Source organism: Staurois parvus, unplaced genomic scaffold (assembly GCF_062004578.1).
Source record: "Staurois parvus isolate SC_StPar_1 unplaced genomic scaffold, SC_StPar_1.0 ptg000487l, whole genome shotgun sequence".
NCBI lineage: Eukaryota > Metazoa > Chordata > Amphibia > Anura > Ranidae > Staurois > Staurois parvus.
In genome coordinates, this window is record NW_028318283.1 from 1,270,961 (window position 1) to 1,290,829 (window position 19,869).

The window sequence follows — 19,869 nt, forward strand, 5'->3', positions numbered from 1 at the left end:
AAAAGTTGGGAGAGAGAGCCCACCAAGAGCCTGGAGTCGGGAATTTCCAGAGCCAGCATGTAGCCCCACAAGATACCGTTTGTTTACAAAACAAAAAAAAAAGAACTCAAGGAAACGAAAACTTTACATTAAAGACTATAGAGAAAATGCAGTATTAATGTAATGTGCCCAATAGCAACTGTCCATAAACCATAGACATCGGGTTCACGTTACACTTTCTCAAAACATTTTGAACGCACACACATACATCCACAGAATTATTTAACAAAAACCATGTTTAATATAATATTCAGTAAAACAGATATTAATCTGGGATTAAGATCAGAATTGCTCCATTGGATATAATTTTAATAATCATTTCCAACCCCCGGGTGCAGAAATGTAGATTTTGTAACAATGTTGGTGTTACCCACATGGAAGAAAAATATATTTTAAATATATTCTTCCCAAATACTACAATTTTGGCCATATTCAATATATTTAAATATATATATATATATATATATATATATATATATATACTGTATATATATATATATATATATATATACATACATATATACATATATACATACATACATACATACATACACACACACTGTACTGTATGTTGAAATGCGTTTTTATATATTACAAAATATATGAAAAATATTTTTAAAAGTCTATTTTTTTAAATATATTCTTCATATTTTTGTAACATATAAAAGTCATTTTAACATATGTTTTTACATATATTTGTAAATGCATTCCAAAAATGTTGATTAAATGTATTTTTAAAGACGTACAGTATATTTAAAAATGTATTTTTTAAAATATTTTCCATATTTGGAAATATATTGAATACAGCCAAAATTGTAATATTTCAAATATATTTTTCTTCCATGTGGGTATTATCCTGACTTTATGGTGCGCTTAATTCAGTAATTAAACTGTTATACACAGGACTTTTTTTTTTTTCAGCAAACGCAAGGGAACACAGTTCTGGCACCTGCAGCACTGAATGTGGTGAGGGGTGGTGAGGTGTGCTGGAAGGTCTATTGTTGCTGATGGGGGATCTATTGTCACTGGGGGGTTGTTTCAGGGGAGAACTATTGTTGCTTGAGAGGTCTGTTTTTGGTTGGGGGTTTCATGTTGCTGGGAGGGATCTACTGTTGTAGTAGGGGTCTATTGTTGCTTGCTGCTGAGGGTCTGTTAATGCTGGGAGATCTGTTGTTGCATGCGGGTTCTATTGTTGTTGGAGTGGATCTATTGTTATGGGGAGTATTTTGTTGCAAGGGAGGTCTGTTGATGCTGAGGGGATCTTTTGTTGCTGGCTGCAGGGGGTCTATGTTACTGCTTCTCTTGTTACCATTAACAACTTATATACTATTGTTGCTGGCTGCTGGGGGATCTATCACTGGGGGGATCAATTTTTGGAAGGGGTGGTCTATTGTTGCTGGGGAGGTCTATTGTTGCTGTGGTGGATCTATTGCTATGGGGGGGTGTTTTGGGGTTTACTTTTGCTGAGTGGATCTATTGTTGCTGGCTGAAGGGGATCTGTTTTAATGTTTTTCTTGTTACCATTAACAAATTATATACCATTGTTGCTGGCTGCTGGGGGATCTATCACTGGGGGGATCAATTTTTGCAAGCGGGGTATATTGTTGCTGGGGAGGTCTATTGCTGGTGGGGTGGATCTATTGTTATGGGGGGTTGTTTCGGGGTCTACTGTTGCTGAGTGGATCTATTGTTGCTGGCTGCAGGGAGTCTATTTTACTGCTTCTCTTCTTACCATTAACAAATTATATACTATTGTTGCTGGCTGCCAGGGGATCTATCACTGGGGGGATCAATTTTTGCAAGTGGGGTCTATTGTTGCTGGGGTGGATCTATTGTATGGGGGGTGTTTTGGGGTCTACTGTTGCTGAGTGGATCTATTGTTGCTGGCTGAAGGGGATATGTTTTAATGCTTTTCTTGATACCATTAACAAATTATATACTATTGTTTCCAGCTGCTGGGGGATCTATCACTGGGGAGATAATTTTTTGCAAGTGGGGTCTATTGTTGCTGGGGTGGATCTATTGTTATGGAGGGTTGTTTCGGGGTCTACTGTTGCTGAGTGGATCTATTGTTGCGGGCTGCTTGGGGTCTATTTTACTGCTTCTCTTCTTACCATTAACAAATTATATACTATTGTTGCTGGCTGCCGTGGGATCTATCACTGGGGGGATCAATTTTTGCAAGTGGGGTCTATTGTTTCTGGGGCGGATCTATTGTTATTGGGGGGGGGGGTTTGGGGTCTACTTTTGCTGAGTGGATCTATTATTGCTGGCTGAAGGGGATCTGTTTTAATGCTTTTCTTGTTACCATTAACAAATTATATACTATTGTTGCTGGCTGCTGGAGGATCTATCACTGGGGGGATCAATTTTTGCAAGTGGGGTCTATTCTTGCTGGGGAGGTCTATTCTTGCTGGGTGGATCTATTGTTATCGTGGGGGGGGGGGGGTTTCGGGGTCTACTGTTGCTGAGTGGATCTATTGTTGCTGGCTGCAGGGGATCTGTTTTAATGCTTTTCTTGTTACCAAATTCCATACAAATTACTTAGCACCACAAAACAATACTAAGGGGCAAAACTGGGAGGTGGGTATGAGGTGGAACCAAGGGACAGTGCTCAGAGGTGGGTAGGTGGTGCAGACAAGCGGTGACTGGGAACAGGGGAGTACCGGCACCTATTCTCTGAGAAAAAAAAGCCCTGGGTATACATAAAGTATGAGTCTGAGACGTGGCAAAAGTAATATACGTATCATCTAACAGAAAGAAATTCCAGGGAGAGCACTAGCAGGTCTAAGCCAGCTCTTTGGATCAGTGATGTGTCTGTTGGTTACTAATGGCATAAGGTGGACACATTCAAACAGCCTGTTCCTGCTCTACATGGGCTCTTCAGTGCGGGGCATGAAAATTCCACTCAGCATGTGACCAGAGGCATTCTTTATCACAACAGACCAGAGCAGGAATCTGGGTGTACAGGTCTAGCTACAGTCTACAGTCCCTAAATTATATGTTCTGGATTTTCTCATTGCATTATCACCCTTTGGCCATGCTTGTTTTAGACAAAATCATGTTATTTTGTTGTCTCAGCTATATTATGCATCATTTAGGAATTATCTCTTTATAAAGGAGACTGAGAACAGATTGTCAACAGCTTGTTAAGGTAATCTATGTTTTCCATGTGGCTGGTATACTAGCTGTTCCTGTAAATCAAAGTTCTGTTGGGGACGAGGCCTCTGCCCCTCAGCTCCATCCTGTCCTCATAGATCTCCATGGTGGCGAAGGCCTGGCTGTCCGGCGGAGTTTCTATAATTCCATTGAAGGTTATGTGGTGAATTCCATGTGGGTCTTGACAGTAACCTCCATCGTGGTCATGTCCAGCAAAATAGGCCACCACAGAGGGATGGACCTGTAACATTGACAGGACATCGAGGTAGTTCCATGTGAGACAGATGGGGTCTGTAGAGGGAGGGTAGATCGGGAGGTGTCCTGCAAAAAGATACAAGGGTTACAAGAGATTCAGAGGACAAAAAAAAAAAGTAGCCAGAGGAAAGGCACCATAAATGGGATCATGAGAATTATAACATGGCCATGTGCCCCTTTAGGTTCTTGTAGTTGTACCCTACCCTCAGTGTTCTCTAATATTTCCCAACTGTTCAATAGAGAAGGACTGGCAGAGAAATCAGATCTGGTATAGAGGACTCTACAATCGACATTTGGGAATGTGACTAAACCTGACCACGTTTGGTGGAAAAATAATGATTACATATTGGCTTCACTGATGGATCATTGCTACCGTGAGGTCCAAGTGGAGAATAATTGGTCCATGGGAAACATTTCTGTTTGATCTGGACCAACCCAATGGGCAAGGAGACCACAAATGTTCTCACCATACTAGGAGGCCTGCCCTGGCTGCAGAAAAACATGCAGACAAATCCTGGGGTTCACTAATATGGAATACTGACATGTAGGTGAGGTCTAAGTGAAGGTATTCTTTTGGGAAGAATCACACACAGTATATAGTGCACTTATATATTCTGTATTGACCTTTAGCAGGCTTGCTTGTACCACTGCTAGGCAAGTCCTTGGCACTTGATACAACAGTTCAGCAAATAACCAGTATGTGACAAGGTGTGTTACCAGAGGACGATGAGACCAGACTGATGGGAATGAAGTGTTGGGGGAGCCTTCCCTGAGCTATCCCTGCATGCCTGGAACCTCTCCCTACTCTAAATATCATTCCTTGCATGCTGGTTCTTGTCTGTGTCCAACCACAAGCCCAGAAGTGCGCCAAAGTGATGTGGGTTCCCTTATTTAAAATGTTCCCTCACCCAAAATGGCCACCAAATATCCCAAGAATTCTGTGTCCAATCAGACAATGTCTCTTCTTGAGGCATCAAATGAAATCCCCCATGGACCAATTCCAAAGACCCCCTCTTCCCATACAATGACGGCAATAGGCCACCTATAAGTGGGAAGACTGCATGCACAGTGTGAGCAAAGGGAAGGTTAGCTGTATATTCTATACGTTCCAACAAGGTACAACCAGCCCTGATGGGTGAGCACACCCAACCAGAGCCACTTACAAAATGCACAATGGCAATTCTGCATGTTGAATCGATGCTGACAGCTTCTGCAACAAGTAGATTGTGGTCTGGCCGATCGAACCCACCTGGGAGGCTTCTTCAGAGGGTAACGTGGTCCCTACACTTTTCTTACTCCTCTGGAACCTTTCCTTGCTATTATGTGCTTTCCCTAACTGGCAGGGAACCTGTCGCTACACTAGCCATGCACACAACGCATGCCAAATCAGGTGGCCATGGACTTAAATAAGCTCTGCCCTCACCCGAACTGGCCGCTGAGGTAATGAAGGGCCCAGAGTCCAATCAGATATATAGAAATTTTTCTCTTGTATATCCTTTCCTTTCTCCTTTTTCAAGCTAGAGTATGAACATATTGAACAATAAGAAACCCGTTCAATATGCTCGTACCCTAGCTTCGGACCTCATGCATGCTCAGAAACGCGTTGCTATTCCATGGGTGACGTCACGACGCTGAACGTCTGCGCTCCACAGTGTGTTCCATCTCCGGCTTCTTGGGAGAGAGGTGCCCGCCAGCTTCTCTGTTTCACGCCGTTTGACACCTAGCATGGACCTGGACATCTGAACGATCCAATCACCCACCCATTATATGAGCCTGTATCTTACTCTCAAAATATGAGTGGCCTAAATTCTGTTTTAACATTATTAAATTATTTACTAGTCCAATCAGACAGCTGCTCCCAGGTGACCATGGGAAATCATACAGGAACCCACAACTTCCTTCCTCTTCTGTATTGACACTTCAGCTTAGTGCCATTTACAATGGGGAATATGGACTGCACCTACCTACAACCTGCCTACAGGCACTTCCTGCCAAAGTGAAGAGCAATACAACCAACCCCTCAACTCCCGCACCTTCACATTGCTCAATCTCTATGTTCATCACCCTTTATTATAATTATTTGGAATTGCAGGAAAGACCAGCTATAAATACACCCAAGAAGGGGAGGTATTTGAATGTTGGAACACCCCCATATTCTGGAATCGAGGGGCAGAAGAACAAGTTTCAAGATATGTGAAGGTAACACAAGGTTTCTTTTTGTTTTTCTGCAACCAGCCCATGGTTCTCTAAATTTTAGGGCCCTTTTTAAACGTATTCATTGCACTGTTATGTGTTATTGCTTGTGTGGTAACATGCTTTGCTTTAAGGCCCAGCTCCAAATTTCAAAAATGATCCAGTGCAGTAGCGTTTAACTGATGGTCTCCAAAGTGTGGCCCTTTACTTGCCTTTTTCCAGCCCCTGGGGCACTATGCCCCCCATTGACACCAGCAATGGCGCAACCATTTCTACACTGACATTAACAATGGTGCACTATTCCTCCCACTGACACCAACGGTGGGGCACTATTCCTCCCACTGATACCAACAATGGAGCATTATTTCTTTTTTTATGTCAATGATTGGGCACTATTCCTCCCATTGAGACCAATGATGGGGCACTATTCCTCCCACTGAAACCAATGATGGGACACTATTCCTCCCACTGTCACCAATGATGGGGCACTATTCCTCCCACTGACACCAATGATGGGGCACTATTCCTCCCACTGACACCAATGATGGGGCACTATTCCTCCCACTGACACCAATGGTGGGGCACTATTCCTCCCACTGACACCAATGATGGGGCTCTATTCCTCCCACTGATACCAATGATGGGGCACTATTCCTCCTAATACCAATGATGGGGCGCTATTCCTCCCACTGATACCAATGATGAGGCACTATTCCTCCCACTGATACCAATGATGGGGCACTATTCCTTCCACTGACAACAATGATGGGGCACTATTCCTCCCACTGAGACCAATGATGGGGCACTATTTCTCCTAATACCAATGATGGGGCACTATTCCTTCCACTGACAACAATGATGGGGCACTATTCCTCCCACTGAGACCAATGATGGGGCACTATTTCTCCTAATACCAATGATTGGGCACTATTCCTGCCACTGATACCAACGATGGGGCACTATTCCTCCCACTGATGCCAACGATGGAACATTATTCCTCTTATGACGCCGATTGGGCACTATTCCTCCAAGTGACACCAAAGATGGGGCGCTATTCCACCCAATGACACCGATAGGGTGCCATTTCTCCCATTGACATCAGTGATGAGGCGCTATTCCTCCCACTGACACACAAGATGGAGCGCTATTCCTCTTACTGATGCCAACAATGGGGCACTATTCCTCCCACTGACACCAAAGATGGAGCACTATTACTCTTACTGATGCCAACGATTGGGGCGCTATTCTTTCCACTGACACCAACAATAGGGCGCTATTCCTCCCACGGATACCAACAATAGGGCGCTATTCCTCCCACGGATACCAACAATGGGGTGCTATTCCTCCCATTGCCACCAACGACGGGGTGCTATTCCTCCCTGACACCAACGATAGGGCACTAATAATTCCCTTAATACCAAAGAAAGGATATTGTTTAGACATTTTCTACTTCCACTGGCAATGGCCCCCCTAAAGTCTGAAGCACAATAAACTGACCCTCTGTTTAGAAAGTTTGGAGGCCCCTGTCTAGGAAACTCCCTTTTACTTACCCAATCCTTCACTCCCCTTTCAGACATTGCCCCACATGCTCTAGCGGTGGACTGTTCCTCAGAATGATCATTCTGTGAACCCTGCATTGGTCTTGATGCAGGACCGCTATAGTATGGGGTGGAACATGCTGCAAGGGCCAGTCTAGCAGTATGGAGGATTGAGTAACCAAATCTACTTTTCCATGCCTCCTAGACCTAAATGAGGCCTTAACCCCCTACAGAGTGGGCATGGCCCCACTGTAAGGGAGAATTTACAAGTTTCTTGGCGTTAGGCTTCAAGGAAGCATTGCACCACAGTACGTGTGTTGTGTTGTATGTGTGGATCCATGTACACTCACTGTACTGTGTGTTGGGATGGATGGCACCACCGAGAATGCTACTGTATGTGTTAATGGGAATTGTGGTAACACATACATGTGGAGCCATCCTAAAGGTTCCGATGTGGTTGGGAAGATTATCATCCCCTGATAATTCTCACTTGTTTCAATATATTAAATTCTCACCTGCCACTATCACTTTTTCTCCATTTTTGTCTGAAGACTGGAGAATGCCACCAATCCAGTTTAACTGAGCGTTGCTGATTCCTCCATTAAACTGCACAAACTGGGGTTCATCAAGATCTGATTGACAAAAAGCAAGATATTAAAATGCATACGTCTACTCCAAGGAGCCCACTGGAGATGTGCTTTACTTTTTCATACCAAAAAAAAGAATTGGGGACCACAGTTTTGTACTGAAACAAGAACCAAAATTTCATTAGGAGACTCTGGCACCTTCTCTGTTCTTCCTGAGAAATTCACTGATCAGAAGTCCTTTAAACCAATCCTTCAACAGAGGACAGAAACCATAAGATCCCAGCAAGGACACAACATTCTTTTGTGTTACTCAGGGGTCTCCAAACTGTGTCCCAGGGGCAGAATGCACCCTTAGCTTGCCTTTATCCAGCCCATGGGGCACTATTCCTCCAACTGACACCAAGAATGAGGCACTATTCCTCCAACTGACACCAAGAATGAGGCATTATTCCTTCCACTGACATCAAGAATGAGGCATTATTCCTCCCACTGACACCAAGAATGAGGCATTATTCCTTCCACTGACATCAAGAATGAGGCATTATTCCTCCCACTGACACCAAGAATGAGGCATTATTCCTTCCACTGACATCAAGAATGAGGCATTATTCCTTCCACTGACATCAAGAATGAGGCATTATTCCTTCTACTGACATCAAGAATGAGTCACGATTCTTTCCACGGACACCAATGATGGGGTAATATTATTCCCACTGATACCAACAATGGGGCACTATTCCTCCTACTGATACCAATGATGGGGCACTATTCCTCCTACTGATACCAATGATGGGGCACTATTCCTCCTACTGATACCAATGACTGAATACTATTTCTGCTACTGACAAGAATGATAGCGCACTATTCCTGTCACCGACACCAATGATGGGGCACTTTTCCTCCCACTGATACCAACAATGGGGCACTATTCCTCCCACTGACACCAATGATGGGGCACTACTCTTGCCACTGACACCAATGATGGGGCACTACTCCTGCCACTGACACCAATGATGGGGCACTACTCCTGTCACCGACACCAATGATGGGACACTATTCCTGCCACCAACACCAATGATGGGCACTATTCTTTACATTGACACCAATGATGGGGTACTATTCCTCCCACTGACACCAGCATTGGGGCACTATTCCTGCCACTGACATCAACAGTGGGGCACTATTCCTCCCACTGAAACCAACAATGGGGCACTATTCCTCCCACTGACATCAACAATCTGACACTAGTCATCCCACTTTCCCACCTACACCATGATGGGACACTATTCCTTCCACTGACACCAACAATGGTGCATTGTTTACTCTCACTGATGTCAGGAGATTTTCTACTTTCCACTGGCCACAATCCAGCTCCCATAAATTCTGAAGGATAGTAAACTTGGCCCTTTGTTTAGAAGGTTTGGAAACCCCTGATGTAACTGAACTGGTCATTTAATTCTCAGCCCGATCCTCATCTTTAGCCATGTCCTTATGACCTTACCCATGGATTTGGGTGATCTGCTGTACTTACCTGGCTTCCATTCCCAACCTGAATTTGAATTATCGTGCCCTACCTACATTCAAATCTCTGCTTTCTGGTTACTAACCTTGGCTTACTTTTCTGACTCTGCTTTCTGTATCAATGAACCACCATACTTGCCTGTTGATGATCCTAGCCTACCTTGATTTAGGTAGGTTTGAAGGTTCTGAGGGGTGTTAGGGGACTTTGAAGCTGACTAGGTGGCCTTGTAGGCGAATAGGTCCTCTGGGGAGCCTGGGATATCTCCAGGAGGCTAGGGGTTTTGCAGGGACAATGTGGGACACGGTATGAGGCTCTATGAGAAGTGAAGGTTCTGCAGCAAGCTAGGGACACTGCCGGGGGGCTGAGGGAGCACTATGGGATGTTGATGGGCATTGTGGGAACTAAGGGCTCTTAGGGGCTCTGGGGTCACTGTGAGGTGTCTCTCACTGTGTGTGAGGTTGAGGGACACTTTGGACAACTATGGGAAGTTGCAAGGCACTATGGGAGCTGAGAGGCATTGTGGAAGTTTGGGGGATCTGGAGATACCTATAGCCCAAGAGGATAGAGGCTGCAGCCCATCAGTGAGACACATTATGAACCATTGTTCTAGAGAGTATAGGACTGATAAATGTAGGAATGAAAGTGTTAATATAATAAAATGTTAATCTGACTTCTTCCCCGGAGCTGACTAGACTTATCGTTGCATATTTAAAATGATATATTTCAGGTTACATTGTTTTAGAGAAGTCCTTTGTATACCTGTAGGACTGTTCAAATCTGCATTTTTATTCTTCTGCTTCAGAACTTTTAAGGACTTTACATACTTTTGGCTTGACGGATCTCTTCCGATGACGCTGAAGTCGTAAGAGTCAATCAAGAGTATCCGAAATTTGGGGAAAGGACTGAAATGATAAGCGTAGAATGACTCCAGGTCATCGTGGCTCTCTGGAGATATAACCTGCGTTTCCCCCAGTGGCGTGCTATTCAGTTTCGACTCCATCAGCTGCTTCCTGTTGAAGTTGTAGAATTCATGGTTGCCCCAAATATGGTGGATGGGGATCTTCAGCTTTTCAAACTCGTCCAGAACTTTTGTCAGAGATGACTCTGATGTCTTCAGGGGAACATTAAAGCCATCAATGATGTCACCAAGCTGGATGATGAAGGCCGGCCGGGCACTTTCGGAGGCCCATTCTTGGGTTGCATCTCGTAGTAAAGACAAACTGCTCCGGTAATACCTCATCCTCGTCTTTACGTAATTATACCCATCATCCTTGTCTGCATACTGGATGTCAGCGATGACCCCAAAGGTGAATAGCGGCTCCTGAGTTTCGTCCATTTGATTATTTTCTTGTTATTTAAATGTTTCTGCCCCTAAAGACATAAAAAAAGAGAAATTACATTTCTGACAAGTTATCATTGGACCAATGACAGAGCCAGACTCCAGCCAAAACCTTTTTTCTCCAGTTTCCGATAAACACAGGAATAATTAAAGTTGAAGTTTAGATATGGCAATTTTTACAGTTACATTGGACCAGCTTGGACTGATGTAACTAGCCATATCCCATACCTCTGGGGAAGCTGGAAATCACTGTAGTAGACACCCCAACTCCAATGATCTCCACTAGTTTCAAGTGCTCTCCTGCATTGTGAATATAGCAGGTTACCCCCTCGGCACAGGCACATTCAGAACACGCATAGGTGCATCTACTTGGAAAAGGACCTGGAAGCAAGTTAAGATAGCTGTAGTAGCGTTGTCTGCTGTAGTAATTGCAAACTTCTAGAACAGCCATTCTCAACTAGGGTTCCTCCAGGGGTGGCTAGGGGTTCTTTGACCTACAGTGCCTTGAAAAAGTATTCATCCCCCTTGAAACTTTGCACGTTTTGTCATGTTACAACCAAAAAGGTATTTTATTGGGATTTTAAGTAATAGACCAACAGAAAGTGGCACATAATTGTGAAGTGGAAGGAAAATGATAAATGGCTTTCAAAAAGTGTGGCATGCATTTGTATTCAGCCCCCTCTACTCTGATACCCTAAGTAAAATATAGTGGAACTAATTGCCTTCAGAAGTTACCTAATTAGTAGATAGAGTCCACTTGTGTGTAATTTAATATCAGTATAAATACAGCTGTTCTGTGAAGCCCTCAGAGGTTTGTTAGTGAACAAACAGCATCATGAAGGCCAAGGAACACATCAGACAGGTCAGGGATAAAGTTCTGGTGAAGTTTAAAGCAGGGTTAGGTTATAAAAAAATATCCCAAGCTTTGAATATCTCACAGAGCACTGTTCAATCCATCATCCAAAAACGGCAAGAGTATGGCACAACTGCAAACCTACCAAGACATGGCCGTCCACCTAAACTGACATGCCGGGCAAGGAGAGCGTTCATCAGAGAAGCAGCCAAGAGGCTCATGGGAACTCTGGAGGAGCTGCAGAGATCCACAGCTCAGGGAGGAGAATCTGTCCACAGGACAACTATTAGTCGTGCACCCCACAAATCTGACCTTTATGGAAGAGTGGCAAGAAGAAAGCCATTGTTGGAAGAAAGCCATAAGAAGTCCCGTTTACAGTTTACGACAAGCCATGTGGGGGACACAGCAAACATGTGGAAGAAGGGGCTCTGGTCATGGAACTTTTTGGCCTAAAAGCAAAATGCTGTGTGTGGTAGAAAAACTAACACTGCACATCACCCTGAACACACCATCTCCACCATGAAACATGGTGGTGGCAGCATCATGTTGTCGGGGTGTTTTTCTTCAGCAGGGACAGGGAAGCTGTTTAGAGTTGATGGGAAGATGGATGGAGCCAAATACAGGGCAATCTTAGAAGAAAACCTGTTAGAGTCTGAAAAAGCCTTGAGACCGGGGCGGAGGTTCATCTTCCAGCAGGACAACGACCCAAAACATCCAGCCAGAGCTACAATGGAATGGTTTAGATCAAAGCATCTTCATGTGTTAGAATGGCCCAGTCACAGTCCAGACCAAAATCCAATGGAGAATCTGTGGCAAGTGTTGAAAATTACTGTTCCCAGACGCTCTCCATCCAATCTGACAGAGCTTGAGCGATTCTGCAAAGAAGAATGGACAGAAATGTCCCTCTCTAGATGTGCAAAGCTGGGAGTGCCACTTTGTGTTGGTTTATCACATCAAATCCCAATAAAATACATTTAGGTTTTTGGCTGTAACATGACAACATGGGGAAAATTTCAAGGGGTATAAAGATTTTTTCAAGGCACTGTGTGGTGCCTGCATAGTTCCAGGTCCAACACCACTTGCCAGAGCCAGCAGTATTACTGAAAGGGTGTCATTCTGGCCACCACTGTAAATAGGACACTCTTCTCATTTACCACCACCGATGGAAGAGGCATTTTCCCAATGACCCTTGATGGACTGACCATTATTTCAGGGTTCCTATGGGGTGAAAAGGTTGAGAAAGACCATTCTAGAGCGATCCCACAGTTACATACTTACTTTGGTCCAATCTAGACCAGTGCAACTATGTAATAATTGCAATAACTAAATTTCAGATTTAACCCCCCTGGCGGTATTCCCGAGTGTAGCTCGGGGCAAAGTTTCAGCACCCCAAGCGGTAACCCCCCCCGAGCTACACTCGGGAATACACTGCAGCGTTGCTCTGGGATCTCTTCTTCACTTATCTTGTCCTGCACTCCCGCGATGTCCCCCCTGCAGTGTCCCCAGCCATCTCCGGCCGATGCCGGCATCCGTCTTCCGGGTTTCCGTTCCCTGCGACGTCGGGATGTACGGGGGACGGAATTTGCGGGAAATTTAAAAATGTGAAAAAGTGACATTCACTAAATACACTAAAATCACATAGTATAACATTCCTGTATCAAACCATTTCACATACATTTTGTCCCGAGTGCTTTGTCCGGCGCCCTGCCTGCATTTTTACTGTTCTTTCTGCCTGGAAACTGAGAAACGTCCATGGCGTCCAAAAAGCGTCCCTTTAGGTCAAAAGCGGTTTTAGACCGGCTAGAGAACAGCGATAGTAAATCAGAACCACTTGCAGAATTGAGTGATAATGATTCGTGGGGGAAATTCCTCATCAGACACTGAAAACGATTCTGCGACTTTGCTCAGTGATGTGCAAACTTGGCGCTATATTTCACATTTCAGTGTTTTTGGTTTGATTACATTATTGAATAAAATTTATTATTATATTATTATTTTTTATGATTATTTATTAAATTATAATTTATGATTTCGTGTTTAAAATGTTATCCTCCCCGGGATGTTTACTAGACTCTTGTTCGGACAGATTTCAGTGAGTTATTCCCAAGAATTACAGGCCTACAATAAAATAATGACATATTTCCATGCAAAAAAATGTACCGCTTTGAGAGCAGAAACATAATCAGACCGCTAGGGAAGCTACAGTATATGTGAACCTTCACCCTGTAAAACAACCCATTCAGTTTAAGCCCAGGTTCACATATATGCGGTGCGGTATATCGCATGTGAGTCGCACCGGAATCGCACCGCATTTCTGTGCAAATCACATGCGATTTCTGTGTGGTGCGATTGGAGCCATACAATTCGCAACGTGCACCTTAAATGACACTGTTGTGACCGGGCACTTAAACCATTTATCTCTAGGTAGAACAGCCTCTGAGTGTGTGTGTGTTTTTTTTGTGTTTATTTTTTTTTGTTGTGGGGTGGGGGGGTTCTTGCAATTCACAGTGCGATTTCCATTATATTCTATGTATGTGAAATCGCAACCAAGCTGCAGAAAAAGTAATGCAGGAACTACTTTAGGAATCGCGCTGCAGCAAATCGCACGTGTTAGGACACCGACATTCACAATTATGAGATGCGATCTCAGGTGTGATTTCAATTCGCAAATCCCAGCTGAAATCGCAGCGGTATGACCGGGCACTTAAAGAAACCATTTATCGCTAGGTAGAACAGCCTCTGTGTGTGTCTGGTTTTGTGTGTTTGTCTATTTTTTTTGTTTGTTTTTTTTTTCTTGTGGGGGGGTTCAACATTTTCTTGCAATTCACAGTGTGATTTCCATTATTTTCTATGTATGTGAAATCGCACCAAAACTGCAGAATTCATGCAAGAACTACTTTAGGAATCGCGCGGCAGCAAATCGCACGTGTTAAGACACCGACATTCCCAATTATGAGATGCGATCTCAGGTGCGATTTCAATTTGCAATTCCCAGCTGAGATCGCTCCGGTATGACCGGCACTAAGTCTGTGTTGATGTGGATCGACGCAGCTGAACGCATCTGATGTGAACGAGCCTTTAAAGTGAATGACGCCTCAACGCAACGCACAGACAGCCGCACGTGCCAATCTGCCAGACCCGGAGACAGCGCTGAAGGGGGAAGAGGTTTATACAAAAAAAAAACCCCTGGTAAATGATGCCCACCCTCCGGCCCCCGCGGACAACCGATCATATCGGTTCTTCCATGGGTCTCTTTTTACACTCTGCCAACAGTCCTGCCGGCGGCGCCAGGAATCGTCTTCTAACTTAGGATTGCCGACACGCGTGGCAGTGCGCAGATCTACGATGGAACACATTGCTACAAACACTTCCTCCGGAGAGAGAACACAATCACAGCAAAGACAAAGAGAGGAGAGAACGGCTATTCTTACTGCATGGAAGCCAGAGAGGGTTACACGGCCAACGTTGCGGCACACACACAGCGGCGCCGCGCTCCGTCTTACCCGGCATGCCGGCTGACGTCAAGTCTTATTACGGCAGAAGACGCGAAGGCTGCAGTGCAGAGTCACTCCCTGCATCTTCTTATAGGGAAGAGGAGTCGCTGCACTCCCAGCAGCCACATGACTCTGGTATGAGCCCCTCCCCCACGTCACACTCACTGACACAGCAGGCTGGGGCGATCTGCAACCTGAAGCATGGAAGTGTCAGCTCCTCCTCGGCACCTGTCAGCCCCATGAGTCCTCATGCACACTGGACGCTTTTACAGCGGCTGTTTTTGGCTTCTTTTTTTTTTACAGCCAGTAAACCCCCCAGCATGTTATCCTATGTGTCCATACACACAGAGGCTTTAATCAGCGATTTTTTGGCTGGAAAAAAAAAACAGAACTAGTGGTTGTCTAGAGGAGTTTTTTAACTGTAATGCAGGCCATAGACGGGTCGAAAATCGGCCGATTTTTTGGCCGAAAAAAAAATCGGTCGACTTTGGCACCATTAGTGGGTTAATTGGTCGGCCATTTTTTGGGGTTTTGGCACATTTTTTTTTTATTGGTAAACGTAGAAAATGTGCGGCCGATTTTCGCGGTAATGATTGGCAAATCGGCTGATCATTTTACCGATCAAAAATCTGTCAATGAGCCATGACCTGCAAGAAGAAGAAAAAGAAGAAGAAAAGAAGAAAAGAAGAAGAAAAAGAAGAAAAAGTAATTTTATTCTGCTAAAGTGAATCGATCATAGGAATGGGAGACACCTGAATCCTTCCTACGAACTGGAAGTCCAGTCCGCTATTATATTTTATATGAAAAGTCTTGCGGTTGCAACAATGTATCCATTTATATCCGAATAAAAACATTGTAATCCAAATACTGTATTTGTATTGCTGTCACATTGTATGGTGCGCTCCCCCGTCTCTGCAAGGGACAGAAGTTATGGGGTTAATGCCGGCCGTAGACGGGTCGAAAATCGGACGATTTTTTTAACGGTGGTAACGTCGGCCGATTTTTCTTTTTTTTTTTTTAAATTGGCTGATGTTCGACCCGTCTATGGCCTGCTTTAGTCCTCATGCACACGGGACGTTTTTAGTCCTCATGCACACGGGACGTTTTTAGTCCTCGTGCACACGGGTCGTTTTTAGTCCTCGTGCACACAGGTCGTTTTTAGTCCTCGTGCACACAGGTCGTTTTTAGTCCTCGTGCACACAGGTCGTTTTTAGTCCTCGTGCACACAGGTCGTTTTTAGTCCTCATGCACACGGGACGTTTGTAGTCCTCATGGCCATGGGACATTTGTAGTCCTCATGCACACGGGACGTTTGTAGTCCTCATGGCCATGGGACATTTGTAGTCCTCATGCACACGGGACGTTTTTAGTCCTCATGCACACGGGACGTTTGTAGTCCTCATGGCCATGGGACATTTGTAGTCCTCATGCACACGGGACGTTTTTAGACCTCATGCACACAGGATTTTTAGTCCTCATGCGCACGGGATGTTTTTAGTCCTCTTGCAAACGGGACGTTTTTAGTCCTCATGCACACGGGACATTTGTAGTCTTCATGCACACGGGACGTTTTTAGTCCTCATGCACATGGGACGTTTTTAGTCCTCATGCACATGGGACGTTTTTAGTCCTCATGCACACGGGACATTTGTAGTCTTCATGCACACGGGACGTTTTTAGACCTCATGCACACGGGACGTTTTTAGACCTCATGCACACAGTACGTGTTTAGTCCTCATGCACTCGGGACGTTTTTAGACCTCATGCACACGGGACGTTTTTAGACCTCATGCACACAGTACGTGTTTAGTCCTCATGCACTCGGGACGTTTTTAGACCTCATGCACACGGGACGTTTTTAGACCTCATGCACACAGTACGTGTTTAGTCCTCATGCACACGGGACGTTTTTAGACCTCATGCACACAGTACGTGTTTAGTCCTCATGCACTCGGGACGTTTTTAGACCTCCTGCGCACGGGATTTTTAGTCCTCATGCACATGGGATGTTTTTAGTCCTCATGGCCATAGGACATTTGTAGTCCTCATGCACACGGGATGTTTTTAGACCTCTTGCACACGGGACGTTTTTAGTCCTCATGTACACGGGACATTTTTAGACCTCCTGCACACGGGATTTTTAGTCCTCATACGCATGGGACATTTTTAGTCCTCGTGCACACGGGACGTTTTAATAATGCTGGTAACGTTAGCTGTGTAAAGTCATGTTAAAAACCTGAGTTTTTCAGCTTTTTTTTAGCATCTTTGCATTAGCATTTAGTGAAGTTTTGCTGCGTTTTCCCACGTTTGTGGTTTTTTTAGTGTTTTTTTAAACCCAAAATTTTTTTCTGGTCAATAAAAGTCCAAAAACGCCAGTTTTCGGCATTTTACCACATTTTTCAGCACAAGTCCTCATGCACACGGGACGTTTTTACAGCGGCTGTTTTTGGCTTTTGACGTTTTTTCCTACAGCCAGTAAACCCCCCAGCATGTTATCCTACGTGTCCATACACACATAGACTGGAATCAACATTTTTTTGGCTGGAAAAAAAACCCGGGACTAGCAAATTTCTAGAGGAGTTTTTTAGCTGTAAAAATGCTGCAAACTAGTGTTTTTGGACATTTTTTTGAGCAAAAAATATTTTTTTTGTAAAAAAACCTCTAAAAATGCTAAAAATGCAAATGCGAGAAAACGCTGAAAAAAGCTGAAAAACTACTATGTTTAACGTGACTTTACACAGCTAATGTTACCAGCGTTATCAAAACGTCCCGTGTGCATGAGGGCTTAAAATGCCCCCCAACACCTGTGCACCTAACGCGTGATACATTAAGACAGCTCCGCAACACAGTCATCATCACATGACAGCGTGACCAAAAACTGATCTTTACCAAATAAAAAAACATGTTCCCACGAACGCCATAATAAAGTAGAACTAAAGGCAAAACTTTTTTTTTTCTTCTTTCAGTTTGGATAGCGTAAAGGAGGGTTATAACCCCTGTATGTTTTTTGCCGTCTGTGCCCCATTGGGGAGATTTCCCTTCCTTCCTGTCCCATAGCCAAAACAGGAAGTCAGAGGAAATCCCCCAAAGTGAGGCAATCCCTCCCTGGGTGTCACCAGAACTAGTGTCCCCATTGGAAGATTTCCCTTTTATTACTGTTCTGGTGTTAACCCAAAATTTGAGATTTTCTTTCACTGTTGCTGAAAGGGCAAATAGGGTGCATGTCCCTAATGGGGACACAGACAGCAATAAAAACTGACAGAGATTCTAATCTCTCTCCAATCTATCCAAAAAAAGAAAATGACGGACCCAGCCATCATGGGACTCTCAGGACTACATGGGACCGAGGCTTCCCGGGACTTCCCATGACTCAGACTTCCCGAGATTCAATCATCCCGTGACTCAGGCTTCACAGGGCTCAGAATTCATGGGACTGTCTTCCCGGGACTCAGACTTCCCGGGACTCAGGCTTCACGGGGCTCAGAATTCATGGGACTGTCTTCCCGGGACTCAGACTTCCCGGGGCTCAGACTTCCCGGGGCTCAGACTTCCCGGGGCTCAGACTTCCTGGGGCTCAGACTTCCCGGGGCTCAGACTTCATGGGACTGTCTTCCCGGGACTCAGGCTTCACGGGGCTCAGAATTCATGGGACTGTCTTCCCGGGACTCAGACTTCCCGGGACTGAGATTGAGCTGTACTTGGGGTATAACATGTTACCAAAGAGCACCTTCCCACACCTCCCTCATCCTCTGTTGCGACAGCAGGCTCTACCCACTCAGCTATCTGTGAATGAATGAACTACAAATACCATCTGGCACTGCGACAGACAGCTTGTAGTTCAGTACTGGGAGGTAGAGGCGGATACTGAGATTCTGCAGAAGATTGACATCTCAGCTGCAATGCTCTCCAGGATCAGGAATAAAGGAATTAATAAATGCACTTTTTTTTTTCCTGCAAATGACGTGCATTTATTACCCGAGCTTCCAGCTACCAATACACCTGAATCCTGGGGACAGACTAGGCAGCTCAAGCCATCCGCATCTTAGCCTTGGCACTGCCATTGTGATCTGGAGGGATGTCAGCCTGGACTGCTGTTCAAGTCGCATTGGGGCACCTCATCTCTATGCTTCTCCTGGAGGTTCTTTGACCATTCTTAAATCCTGGAGGATACTCTTTCAAGAACTGTCACACCCAGAGGCGGACTGACAACTCATGGGGCCCCCGGGCAATAGGGGATCATGGGGCCCCTGTGTCCTTGCCCAAACTCAACAAAGCCTATGAAAAAGGTACCAGGGGCATCTCATGGGGCCCCCTACTGACCCTGGGCCTTCGGGCAGTGCCCGAGTTTCCAAATGGTCATTCCGCCCCTGGTCACACCATGAGATCCACATCTGTGGCCCCAGCAACTGTCACTTGCTTCTCCCCCTTCTCGTGTAGTAGCTCTGGATTCCACGCCTTTTGGATCCATCCTCCCTGGGTGGTGACATCTTCATTTGATGTTTTTATTCTCATGATTTAGAGCCCATTCACACTGGTGTGACTTGTGATGTGACAAGGGGCAGACTGACCATTTGGAAGCTCGGGCACTGGGTCAGTAGGGGGCCCCATGAGATGCCCCTGGTACCTTTTTCATAGGCTTTTATGAGTTTGGGCAAGGACACAGGGGCCCCATGATCCCCTATTGCCTGGGGGCCCCATGAGTTGTCAGTCCGCCCCTGGATGTGACTTTGGGGTTCGAAGTCACATGACAAGTCACCCCCCCCCATGTTTCCCAGTGGGTACCATTCATATCTGTGTGACTTCAAAGTAGTTCCTGCACTACTTTGGTCCGACATTCATGCAGCTTGAGAGCCATAGACTTCAATGTAATCCCTCCAAAGTCACATGAAA

The 19,869-nt window shown here is 45.0% G+C and overlaps 1 protein-coding gene across 3 annotated transcripts; it reads right to left on the reverse strand.

Moving 5' to 3' along the window:
• Positions 1 to 2,272: 2,272 nt before the first annotated feature.
• ADPRM (ADP-ribose/CDP-alcohol diphosphatase, manganese dependent) lies at positions 2,273 to 15,124 on the reverse strand. Of its 3 annotated transcripts, none has more exons than XM_089689599.1 (4): positions 14,989 to 15,116; positions 10,053 to 10,664; positions 7,700 to 7,816; positions 2,273 to 3,519 (listed from the first exon to the last, which is right to left on the reverse strand). In XM_089689599.1, the coding sequence occupies exons 2-4, from the start codon at positions 10,627 to 10,629 to the stop codon at positions 3,224 to 3,226; spliced, it is 990 nt and encodes a 329-aa protein (XP_089545725.1). In that variant the 5' UTR covers positions 10,630 to 10,664; positions 14,989 to 15,116; the 3' UTR covers positions 2,273 to 3,223. The 3 variants fall into 3 exon arrangements, with proteins under 3 accessions (XP_089545725.1, XP_089545724.1, XP_089545726.1); XM_089689598.1 differs by having other exon boundaries at positions 14,917 to 15,100; XM_089689600.1 differs by lacking the exon at positions 7,700 to 7,816 and having other exon boundaries at positions 14,917 to 15,124.
• Positions 15,125 to 19,869: the final 4,745 nt, after the last annotated feature.

What these genes read in the sequence shown, in the direction of transcription:
- ADPRM (XM_089689599.1), bottom strand. Translation starts at nt 10,629, where the DNA reads ATGGACGAAACTCAGGAGCCGCTATTCACCTTTGGGGTCATCGCTGAC. An exon ending in AGATTTGAACAGTCCTACAG is followed by an intron (nt 7,817 to 10,052) that starts GTATACAAAGGA and finishes TTTGTCAATCAG; the next exon opens with ATCTTGATGAACCCCAGTTT. An exon ending in AGAAAAAGTGATAGTGGCAG is followed by an intron (nt 3,520 to 7,699) that starts GTGAGAATTTAA and finishes ATCTTTTTGCAG; the next exon opens with GACACCTCCCGATCTACCCT.